The sequence below is a fragment of the Lycium barbarum genome, chromosome 3 (assembly GCF_019175385.1).
Source record: "Lycium barbarum isolate Lr01 chromosome 3, ASM1917538v2, whole genome shotgun sequence".
Lineage (NCBI taxonomy): Eukaryota > Viridiplantae > Streptophyta > Magnoliopsida > Solanales > Solanaceae > Lycium > Lycium barbarum.
Window position 1 is genome coordinate 131,817,022 of NC_083339.1, and position 11,056 is coordinate 131,828,077.

General features: G+C 33.0%; 1 protein-coding gene across 1 annotated transcript; it reads right to left on the bottom strand.

The window, feature by feature from the left end:
• Nucleotides 1–1,148: 1,148 nt before the first annotated feature.
• LOC132634196 (high-affinity nitrate transporter 3.1-like) lies at nucleotides 1,149–2,980 on the bottom strand. The gene is made up of 2 exons (XM_060350486.1): nucleotides 2,741–2,980; nucleotides 1,149–1,903 (listed from the first exon to the last, which is right to left on the bottom strand). Exons 1-2 carry the CDS (start codon nucleotides 2,868–2,870, stop codon nucleotides 1,422–1,424), a joined length of 612 nt encoding a protein of 203 aa, XP_060206469.1. The 5' UTR covers nucleotides 2,871–2,980; the 3' UTR covers nucleotides 1,149–1,421.
• Between the last annotated feature and the right edge of the window lie 8,076 nt (nucleotides 2,981–11,056).

Sequence of the window (11,056 nt, forward strand, 5' to 3'; positions counted from 1 at the left end):
AAATATATTATATGGTATCATATGGTGTTGAAAATGAAGGTAGTGTTATCAATCAAGATCGGATTGTCTTTAAAATCTCTTATTTGGTTAACTAAGAATTAAACTTTTTAAGCATAAAAATTAAATAGAGAGCTAAATTGATTCTTGAGGTTCATTTTAATGAATTTAAGGTATTTCTTGAATTTCATCAAAAACTAAGGTTAAAAATCACATTTAACTAGCATAAACACTTGACACATAAAATAACAAAAAAACAAAAATAATTTTTATTTATAATTTTGGCCGACTTATAATTATCATATTTTATCATATTAGTTTATATAATATCGAATCACTTGCATCCTTTTGATATTTGCTAATTTTCCTACTAAATGCGCTTCCTTATAAATATATTGTTTTTAAAAATTATCAAATTGTATAACGAAGAGACTTAATAATTATGAAAAATTATCAAGAAGATATGATTAACCTACAAGAACAACATACCCAGTGTAATCTCACAAGTGGGTCTAGGGAAGATAGGATGCATGCAAACCTTAACTTTACCTTTGTGGGGCTATGATTAACCTACAATTACATTAAATTAATTATGTGGTAGAAAAATATAATACAAATTATACTTATTTAATAAAAATTACATATTATTTCATATTTTGAGTTTAGGCCCGGGCTTAGCACGGGCCTCCGATAACTAGTATATATATATATATATAAAATCTGAAAATTCGAAATTACAAATAATATAAATGACAGCACTCAACTAAGTGAGCTTTGTTAGTCCGATGGTTTGGTGCCATACTAGTGCAGCGATCTTCCTGAGTTCGAGCCTCGGCAAGCGCGCACTAATATCATTTATTTTTACTTTTTTTGTATTAAGTGTACTAAAAAAGTAAATGGTATGGTATGTTGCCAGCCAGATTCGAACTTACCATTGCAATAGTCTACTTGAATTATGTTTTATTCACACACTTGAATAGCAATTTTATTAATATAACATTGTTATATAAAATATTTGTTTATATTTTTAAATGTCGACACCGCTTACAAAAAATCCTGGCTAGTTTAATCATCTTTGCTTGAACTTTAGGTAGCTAGACTTCAGTATTGTCTATGTAACTTCAGATTCTGAAGTAGTTAGATGTGCAAAATAATTTTAAAAGTAAATATTATTAAATAGCACTGTCCAAATGCGATACACGACGAAATTCTTAGTAATGCTGAGGTGAAACTCAAAGAAAATGGCGAGTAAATTGGCCATTTTTCTAATTCTGGTTTGGCAGGCTTAGCCCATAACCAGCTAAAGATGCTGGTTGAGAGGCCCATAAAGTCTAAGATACATAGAAAATAAAGGAGATTATTTAATTTACTTCCACATCATAATCTGATCATCACGCATGTAGATCCATTATCATCATCATCGATCACTTCTGTTGACTTTGCTTAGCCTTTCTCTTCTCCATGTAAAAGAATCCGAAGAGGGAAACAACTGAGAAAACAGAGAACACAATGGCGCAAATATCCAACGTGGCATGTCGTCCACTAATTGCTTGAATGTCGAAAAGGTTCTTTTCCTTCTTGGCATCAGCGCTTTGTCCAAAGCCAACTTCTTCATTAGCAGAATTCAAAACATAAGCCCTAACAAAGTAAGTACCAGTTGGAACATCCTTCTCAATTGTCCAATTGTAATTGTTAGAGGATTTGTATGGCATGGTTACAATGTTGAATTGGCAAGTTTTGTCTTTTTTGAGAAGGTCGTCTGTTTTCCTCCAAGCACGATCTTTTTGGCTAATAGCTGCGAAACAGAGTTGAAGTTTTACTGTTTTATAGGTTGAGTCTGTCCCTGCTGGGAGTGTCTTGTTGAATGACCATTTGAATGTGAGTTGGTCTTCTCCAGCCATCAGTACTGGAAAAAATCAAATATTCTTAATTAATCTGGATAATGTTAAACATATTTTCTTCTATTTTAAGACTTTTTCGTCAAGAAAAGAGATAAAAAGAGAGATATTGTTTCATATCTATGACGACTATATGTATCTAATATCCTAATAGCTTTAGTTAATTACATAAGGAAAGAAAAGGAAGACAAACCGATAATTACAAGATAACTAATGGAATATGCCCTCATTGCTTAGAGATGATTAATGTATACTTTCTCAGTTCTAATTTATGTGACATAGTAATTGTCATCAAGTTTAAGAAAGAAATATGAAATTTCTAATCCTAATTAAACATGTTATAACATTTGTGTTGCTATACATTTGAAACTTGTGATCTTAAACAAGTAATAACATTTGTGTGGTTATAAAAAATTTCTCTAATTTTTTTGGAATAGATTAAAAATGAGAGTGGTCACGTAAATTGGAAAGGAGGAAATAACTTTTACTGTATTTGTTATGATCCTAATTTCAAAATGATACCCAAGGGCTACTGCGAAGAAAGATGTACCAAAAGAAACAATATTCTAATGACTTGATGAAAAAAGGCCTTTGTTAACTTGTTGTAGAGTCATGAACAAATTCTATGTGAAACAAGGCCTTGTATAGTTCTAGGGAATTAATAGTGTCAGAGATTTCAGATGCAGCTACATGTGAGACTAAATGTAATTTATTTCTCAAATCTAAAAAGTTGGGTATGATTGAAAAGATAAAATAACAACCCAGTTATCAATAGAAGCCAATTTAAAATCTAACTAATTCCTAGAAAAGAAAAAAGAAAGAGAGGGGTGGTGAACAGTTCTTACCTCCTTGTCTGTGTGAAGCAGATACATCAAGAGTCTTCTTGAGGGTAGAGAACAATATTTCAGCGTGACAAGAAGCAACCAAACAACATATCACAAGTGTAGGCACAAAAATAGCACGACCACTTGCCATTTTCCGATTATAATCTGCTCACTGTCTTGCAGACAAGAAGAGAAAGAAAACTAGCTAGAATGTAAGAAACTAATGTATTATCCCACTGATGGTTTTTAGAGGAGAATGGTTGCTTTATATAGATTTCTTGGTATTTGCCACAAAATGAGGCCATTTCTTATAGAAAATTTTAAAAGAAGAAGTCAAACACAAGCCCAACTGGCAGCTAGCTCTCAAACCTCCACAAGGGATGCAAACAATTTAATAGTGTCATATTCTAATATAAGTTTTATATAATAAAATAGCTATTAGACGTGTGAATTGGCCTTAAGCCATGTTCAAAGGGTAAGTTTGTGACGGGTTTACATACTAATAAATTTGTAATTTTGGGAACTACTCGTTTGGACAAGAGCTTAATTAGAAGTTGCCCTCGGCTTAGATGAATACTTTTTGGAATTTCTAATTTGTTCGAAATAATATCCACTGCGATCTTGCTACACATTCGATATGAATATTTAAACGAGTTAAGAATTTGGCTTAAGAGGTTTGTCCCCTAATGCTTTGGAAAGACCCAAAAACAAGACGGTCAGGTGATTTAGAGGATGGTTGATCTATCAGCTGATGCAGAAGGTAAGGTATATGTTGCGAGAAATCGCTAATCGTATGTATAGACCATGATTGTTTTATTATAAGTCTCATTATTTAAGGCATCTACTAGTTGGCCTCATCATCTACTAACAGTACGTTTGACCAAGTTTCTGTAGGAACCAAAAGTTTTTTTAAAAAAAAATAAAAAAATCACACAGTTGAGGCGTTTGGCCAATCTTTAAGAAAATAAATGATTTTGAGTAGTAACAGAAGTTGTTTTTTGGAAGTTGAAACAAAAATAATTTTTCTCGTAAAGCACTTTTGGAACCTTAGCTAAGCAAAAGTTGTTACTCCAATATTGGCAAAAGTACATTTCAAATTGATTAGGAGGGATAAGTTATTTCACCCATCCCATCCCTCCTACCAAACACCCCCTAAAAGTACTTTCTCTTAGCTAAGCAAAAATTGTTGCTCCATTATTGACAAAAGTACATTTTAAATTGATAACCAAATACAAACGACTACTCTCTAAAAATAGTTTTTCGAAACATCCTGATGATAATTTTTTGTTTAGAAGTTGGCCCAATTAACTAGAACATTATACTTCTAATATTTTTCCTATTAACTTTAACTTTCCTTGGGATGAAAGATAATTGAAGCGCGATCCTATATCTACATATTTTCATCTGAGTCTTATTCGATAAGCTGAAGAGGTTTACTCCTATAGAAAAAGACGTGGCTATTATCCTTGGATCGATATTAATCTTGATATATATACAATTATCTAGGCTAGAAATCTTCTCGACGCTAAATACGGCTGCTATGAAGGAAATTTATATATTTGACATAACTTAAAGGTAGTTGAAGTTGTGTGCAGATTGTGTACAACTTTTTGAAGTCATTAGATTGAATTACAGGTAAAGTAATATGTACGTAATAATTTATAGTAATCTATATGATCGAATAATTTGAAAACAAAATAAATAAATTAACATTACAAGTTAAATTATATTGATGCTGGCATAAAATATTTAATATAATATCAATATATATAACTATTAAACCAGATTGGAACCCCATATTGATCTATCCTCAAAATTACTTTTTACCACATCATGAAGAAAAGGGTTCACAAGGTGAATTCATTCCTATACAGATTTGAATGGTGTCAGTTAGAACCTTGGTATTAGTGAAGCCAAAAGCCACATATAGAGAGAGCAGCATCCACCGCAAAAACTGACTAGATTTTTTTTAATTAATTCAGGTATTCAACATTATTTCCTTTATTTTCTTGTGTTGTAACTCATTTTCAACAATCTGGAAATAAAAAGTCTCCATTGTATATAGTTTAAGAGATGCATATCAGACAAGATGACAAAAATAAGGTGGAGTAGGTTTATGATGTACGGATCATCAGCGGTTTTTCAGATACACGTACGAAAGTTTATCTCTTTCTCGTTGACTTTCATTAATTAACTAATACACGAATTACTTTACTACTCTATAGAAACATGAGTTTCTATAGAGTTTCGTCGCCAGTCACCATTCAATTAAAAAAAAAAAATGGACCCCTTACTAAAAAAAAAAAAAAAACAAGACAAAAAATTAAAAAAAAAAAAAAGGAAAAAAAGTGAACCCCATCACCTCCAAACTCATGCAAAAAAAAAAAAAAAAGATGGATCCCATATTAAAAAAATCAAGCAATATAAAAAAAAATGAACTCCATATTAAAAAAACAAGCAATGTCAAAAAAAAAAAAAAACGTACACCCCATATTAAAAAATCAAACAATATTCATGTAATTTTCAAAGTATCCTCATTAAGTCAATAATGGTGGATTCATTGTCACATGCGTATCAACCCATTAGTGGGAGTAAATAAAATTATTGTACGGCAAAAAATATGGACCCAATATTATTGTTTTTCTTCAAAAGGTTAAGTAGCCAAACCATATAATTTCCTTTCTTTTCTTATATTAGCCTAAGATCTAATCTAGATATTTAACTGTTGTATTTGCTATTCCGCCATGTCATTTATTTGTTATGTTTACTAAAATAAATATACTTAATATATATATATATATATATATATATATTTTAAAATAAGATAGAATTTAATTACTTTTTCATTTTTATTCTTACTCTAATAAATGTGAAAAGAGATTAATGTCGTAAAAGAAAACATAATATTAAATGGAGATCAAATAATAAATAAGGTAAATTATTCAATTCTAATTCTAATTGACGTTTCCTTAAAAAAATCGTGCAAAAGACAACATGACAAGTAAAATGAGCTAAACCAAGAATATTCACCAAAAATTAAAAAATAGTATTCTTCGTTCAAATAGAAAATCAAATTTCTACTTTATTTCGTTTTAAACATGTAAAATTAATTTAATGATTTGAATTACAATTATCCAAATCAAAATTTGATAAAAAAAAATAATAAGTATTGTTTAGGTCCAATCTACATACATTAACAATAGAATATTTTACACCTTTAAATTAATCGAATTAAAATTCAAAGTATCAACTGATGCTTAAATATTGCTATTGTTTTATTTCAAAGAGAGGAAAATAGTTTTCTTTTAAACAAGTCTTCTCTTTTAAAAAGTATTAATAAATTTTTGCAAATTTTGAATTCGTAGCAAACACTAATATAATAAAGTTTTGGATACGGAGCACAAACTACAATGTTATATTAATCGTGTTTTAAAGATAATATATATATTCATAAAAATAGTGCAAACTTATATATGTTTATTAGCAATATAAAATATATATATTATCACTATCCAAACACTTTAGATACACTATAATCTAAAGTATTGGGCGCACGGGCATACGCCATCTAGTATAATATACAAATTCCCAAATTCAATTCCTGATAAAGGGTAACAAGTGCATCTCATTTTGATTTGATTTTGTTCTTTTTTTTATGCTTTAAATGAATTAAGAAATCTAGATTAACGGTTAAGTATTACCAATAGTGCTAACGGTTGACGTCTTTGCTTACAGTTTTTATATGGAGTAGGTTAATTCTTGATTAGAAATAATTATTATATACAGGACTTATGACATAAGTGGGAATTTTAAAAAGGTAAAGAAAAAGACAGAAGATAATACGCAAAAGTTATAGGCTTGAGTCTTGACATTATCGTGTTAAACCTCTCCTAATGCTGAGACGAAATTCGAAGCTTCCGTTTGGCCATAGATTTTGAAGTTAAAATTTGAAATTTGAAAATTTGAGTTCTTGAAGTTGTGATTTTTGAAACCTGAAGTTGTGTTATGACATGCATTTTACTTGAAAAAAAATTTAAGTTTTGTGAGTGGAAGTCCCCCCCACCCCCCAACCCCTAAAACTGGTCCAAACCAGTTTTTGGAACTTGTAAGTTTTTTAGAGTTTTGTTAATTAAAAGGGTATATGTGGTCTCAAAATTAGACGGTAAGGGTAAAATTGACCCCATACTTTAACGAAGGGTATAAGTGACCTATTTTCGATAGTTCAAGGGTATTTTTGACCCTTTTCCGTTTTCCAAATCTAATTTAAAATCTATGGCCAAACAGATATTTGAAGATAAAATTTTAAAATCTGATTCAAAATCTATGGCTAAAGCTAGCAAAGGAGATGCTGAGTGAATTGGGCTTTTTCCTGGTTTCCGAGGCCTAGCCCATAACCAGCTCAAACAAAATGTTGGTTGAGAGGCGCATACCTATAGGTTATCGTACAGCTGAAGAATTTGAACTTTTATTGCTTCCACTAAATTCTGATGATATACTACTTAGTCTGCGACAGTAGGTCCAACAATATACGTATGAGTGCATATGTTTGGCTCATCATTGATTGTTAAACTCTTGCAGTACTTTTGATTATTATGTACTTCATTAGTATATTTCACTCATGGTATGATTTACAAATTATATCTTCATGCAGTCTACCTAAGACTTATGTCTAGCTTGATGTAATTAATTTCTCTTTAGACCGTGTTTAATTACCTTGGTATCGTGTACTACATACATGAACGAACTATTAAAAGCTCTTGCACGGTCACATTCTTTAGTCATGGTCAATTAGTCATCTAGACTTTTAACCTTCTTGTTCTCCTTTGATCTTAACCAAAGTTAAAAGGCCTAATTGAAACTGTCCTCGTCCCCTGGCTGCTGCTTGATTAATTTATCTTCGTACCCTACAATTTGGGAATAATATCCTGATTGTCTCGCATTACTATTTTCTTCATTCTATACTGTCTGTACTAATATAATCATCAATAAAGTTAGCTACGAATTCGTTATCGTCTCTAGCTAGTTTGTGTCTATACAAAGAACTAGCTCTTGATTTCAACTAAAGTTTATTAGACAATTGCACTAAAAACAACTAAAGCTAATTTGAAACCCCAAGGAGGCTGATTTTCACAAGACTACACCAAGAAAAGACAACCTTTGTGCCGGCCAAATGTTACAAATTTGCTATTCATTTATTTTAGCAATGTTTCTACAAGGTTGTCCTTCTCACCCCCTCTATGTTCAGCTAAGAATTTTCTACATTCCCATTCGTATTCGAAATTTGCTTCCACTAGTAGAATCGCGCGATGGAGAAGAGATTCAACAGGAACCTGTCAAACGAAAGCAGAGGATCCTCAAAGAGCTTACAGAAGATAATTGCACAGAGCAAGAAGCCTGCTAGTCATGTCCCTGACTTAACTGATTTTATGAATGACATGTTTTTCGGGACACCAAGTCCTGATAAAAAAACGTATGATCTGAAGGGAATTAGCGCGAATCTGATGGACGACGAAGATGATTTCGACTCGAGCACAAGGAGTGTTAGTAGCAGGCTAACTCAGGAGTGGCTGCACGAAGCTAAGCAAATGGTGGCATCATCACCTGGTCGTGGAAGTGAGTCGCCCCCAGGGCGGCTAGTGGCTTCCCCTAGGTTTGCAACATCTCATGCTAGAATTGCAGATTCTCTTTCTGAAGGCAGAGATCCTCTTTCTAGGTCTGCTAGAAGGTAAAAAGCTAATAGCTCATCTTTTCGGTAAAACCAACTTAACATTGTTGCACTTTGCATTTGTATTGTTGACAATCATACCATTTCTTTGATAAATCATATTCAAGTTGTTGGTGTTATCTCTGAGCGCAACAGGACTGTACAATTACAATAATAACTATGTCTCAATTCCAAACAAATTGGAGTCATCTAAATGAATTCTTACTTATCCATTTAAGCTCAATTCATATCATCATCATATTAAATAAAAGTAAAAGTAACAGAAATGTGCACTTATGATCAAAGTATACAATTAAAAAAGGACGGAAAAAACAAATGTTACCTCCACATTTAACAAGTTCGTACCCAAGATATAGAGAAGATATTAACATAGTTAATATTTTATTTTCGCCGATAATCGATCTTGAGGTCATTATCTTCAACTATCTATTATGTCCCCCAAGCTTATGAATTGTAACTGAGAAGAACCTCTAGACTGCAAAGCTTGAAAGAGCTTAGAAAGAGTCATAGTCACCTGTCCCAATTAGCCCAAGTTTATGAACTACTTCACTACTTATTTTTTAAGCATTATTGTAGTCTCTAACATTTGCTGATTAAAACGTTAGTAGTATTGATTAAAGCTCTGGCAATCAGTTTTGACCCACAATTATGTAAAGGCATGTTTGATTTAAAAAGCTCATCCAAACTCAGTGTTTACAACAAATCATATTATTTTAATCATGGTTAAGTTATAAATTGAAGTGAAGTCACATATTAACTAATCATGATTAAGTGATAAAAAGTGTATGCAAAAGAAACATGCCATGTTGCTAGTGGTTTGGATCAAGTTTTTTCCATTTTGGAACTTTAGGGTTAAATAAGACTCTAACCAAATATCCAAATGCAATTCAATTTGCCTATTTGGCCCCCCAAAATGTAATGTTCTTATTTTACAAAGTTTAACTCATTTAATGGAAAAACAGGCATAGATCAGTGATTGGTTTCAGTGAAGAAATCCTCTCAAAAACAGCAAAACACAACCGCAACAAATCAGAACCGTTCATTAATCCTCCTTCAGCCAGCACATCCCCTGCATCAAACGTTCAAGATTGGCTCTCCAACACCTTCAAACCTCCAAATGATGGGCCCACCATAAGCACAACCGACCCCACTTCTCCTAAACCCAACAAAGATCAGCACCAACAACCCGCACTCACCCTCCCACCCCGTCAATCAAACAGTCGTAGAACACGGTTCCATACAAACTCCAATGCACCTCAGCTACACTCTACCCATTCTCCAAAACGAACTTTTAAAATTCCCGCCACCAGCTCAACGGACAATGTGTCACATTTTTTAGATGACAAGCCACTTTCACCACCCAAAAGTCTCATTGAATCTTCTCATAGGAGGTCGATTTCTTCGTCGACATGCTCGATCCCGGATGATCGGGTCCTTTCGCCTCCGAGGAATTTAGTAGAGTCGGCTCATCGGAGGACCATTTCTAGGTCCACGTGTGCTTTCGAGAAGGTTTTGCAGAAGAATAACGTGAACAAAGATGAAGTCAATGAGGAAGATTTGAAGAGTCAAGGATTGAATCGGTTCTTGAAGGAGCAGAGAGACAAGATCAACAACATTTTCAGTGGAGAAATTAATGGGAAAGCTAAAATTGTGCTCTCTGGACCTTCCAACAGTTGAGTTCCAGCTGAATTTCTTTTTCCAATTTTAAATTGAGTTAATGGTCAAATACACACCTGAACTATAATCTTTTCGCGAGTTTCACAACCCAACTATCAGTTGTTTTTCCTACCCGAACTATCACTTTTTAGCGAGTTTCACATTCTAACTATTAGTTGATCCCTTTTCCTACCTGAACTATCACCATCTATGTATAAAACACACTTGGACGCTGACTAGGTCACCTATCAGTTGTTCTCTTTTCCTACATGAACCATCACCATCCTCAACTAGGTGTATTTAATACATAGACGGTGATAGTTCAGATAGGGAAAGGGGAACAACAGATAGTTGCTCACAAAAAAAGTGATAGTTCAGGTATGTTTTTGACCATTATCTCTTTTAAATTAGTACATCTTGTGTATTTGCTTTAGGTTTCGGCTATTTCACTGAGTTAGTTGGAATATTGTAGGTACAAGCTCAATGGTGGCGGCAATTTGCTATGCTTGGTTGTTGGAAAATAGGATGAGGGCTAATGAGCAAGAAGGAGGAGAAGCGAATACAACACAGGTGGTGGTTCCTGTGATGAATATGACTAGAAGAAAGATGTTGAAGCAGCGGCAAGCGGCATGGCTTTTTCACATTGTTGGTGTTGATGTCAAATCTCTGATGTTTTCTGATGAGGTACTAGTCCCAAGACCTTGACACTCTTGAGATGAAGTCAATTTCCTTTATTGTCAAGCTTGCAGGCATTCTAGTGTTATGTGTTTTGAAATTGATTTATTATAACTTGTGAAATGTGAACAAGACCAAGAAACTAGCTAAACTGAAACATTAATCTCAGTTTTTCTATGTACCTGCAAGCCGCAAAAGCCACAATTTGACATGCTTTAGCGAGTCATATATCTCTGTGCTTATTTTGAGTCTAACAAACCTTGGTTATCATGTCCTGTTCA

Excerpts from the sequence above, each read along its gene's own strand:
- LOC132634196 (XM_060350486.1), bottom strand. The coding sequence starts at position 2,870 with ATGGCAAGTGGTCGTGCTATTTTTGTGCCTACACTTGTGATATGTTGT. Across the intron at positions 1,904-2,740 it reads TGCTTCACACAGACAAGGAG|TACTGATGGCTGGAGAAGAC; the intron begins GTAAGAACTGTT and ends GATTTTTTCCAG.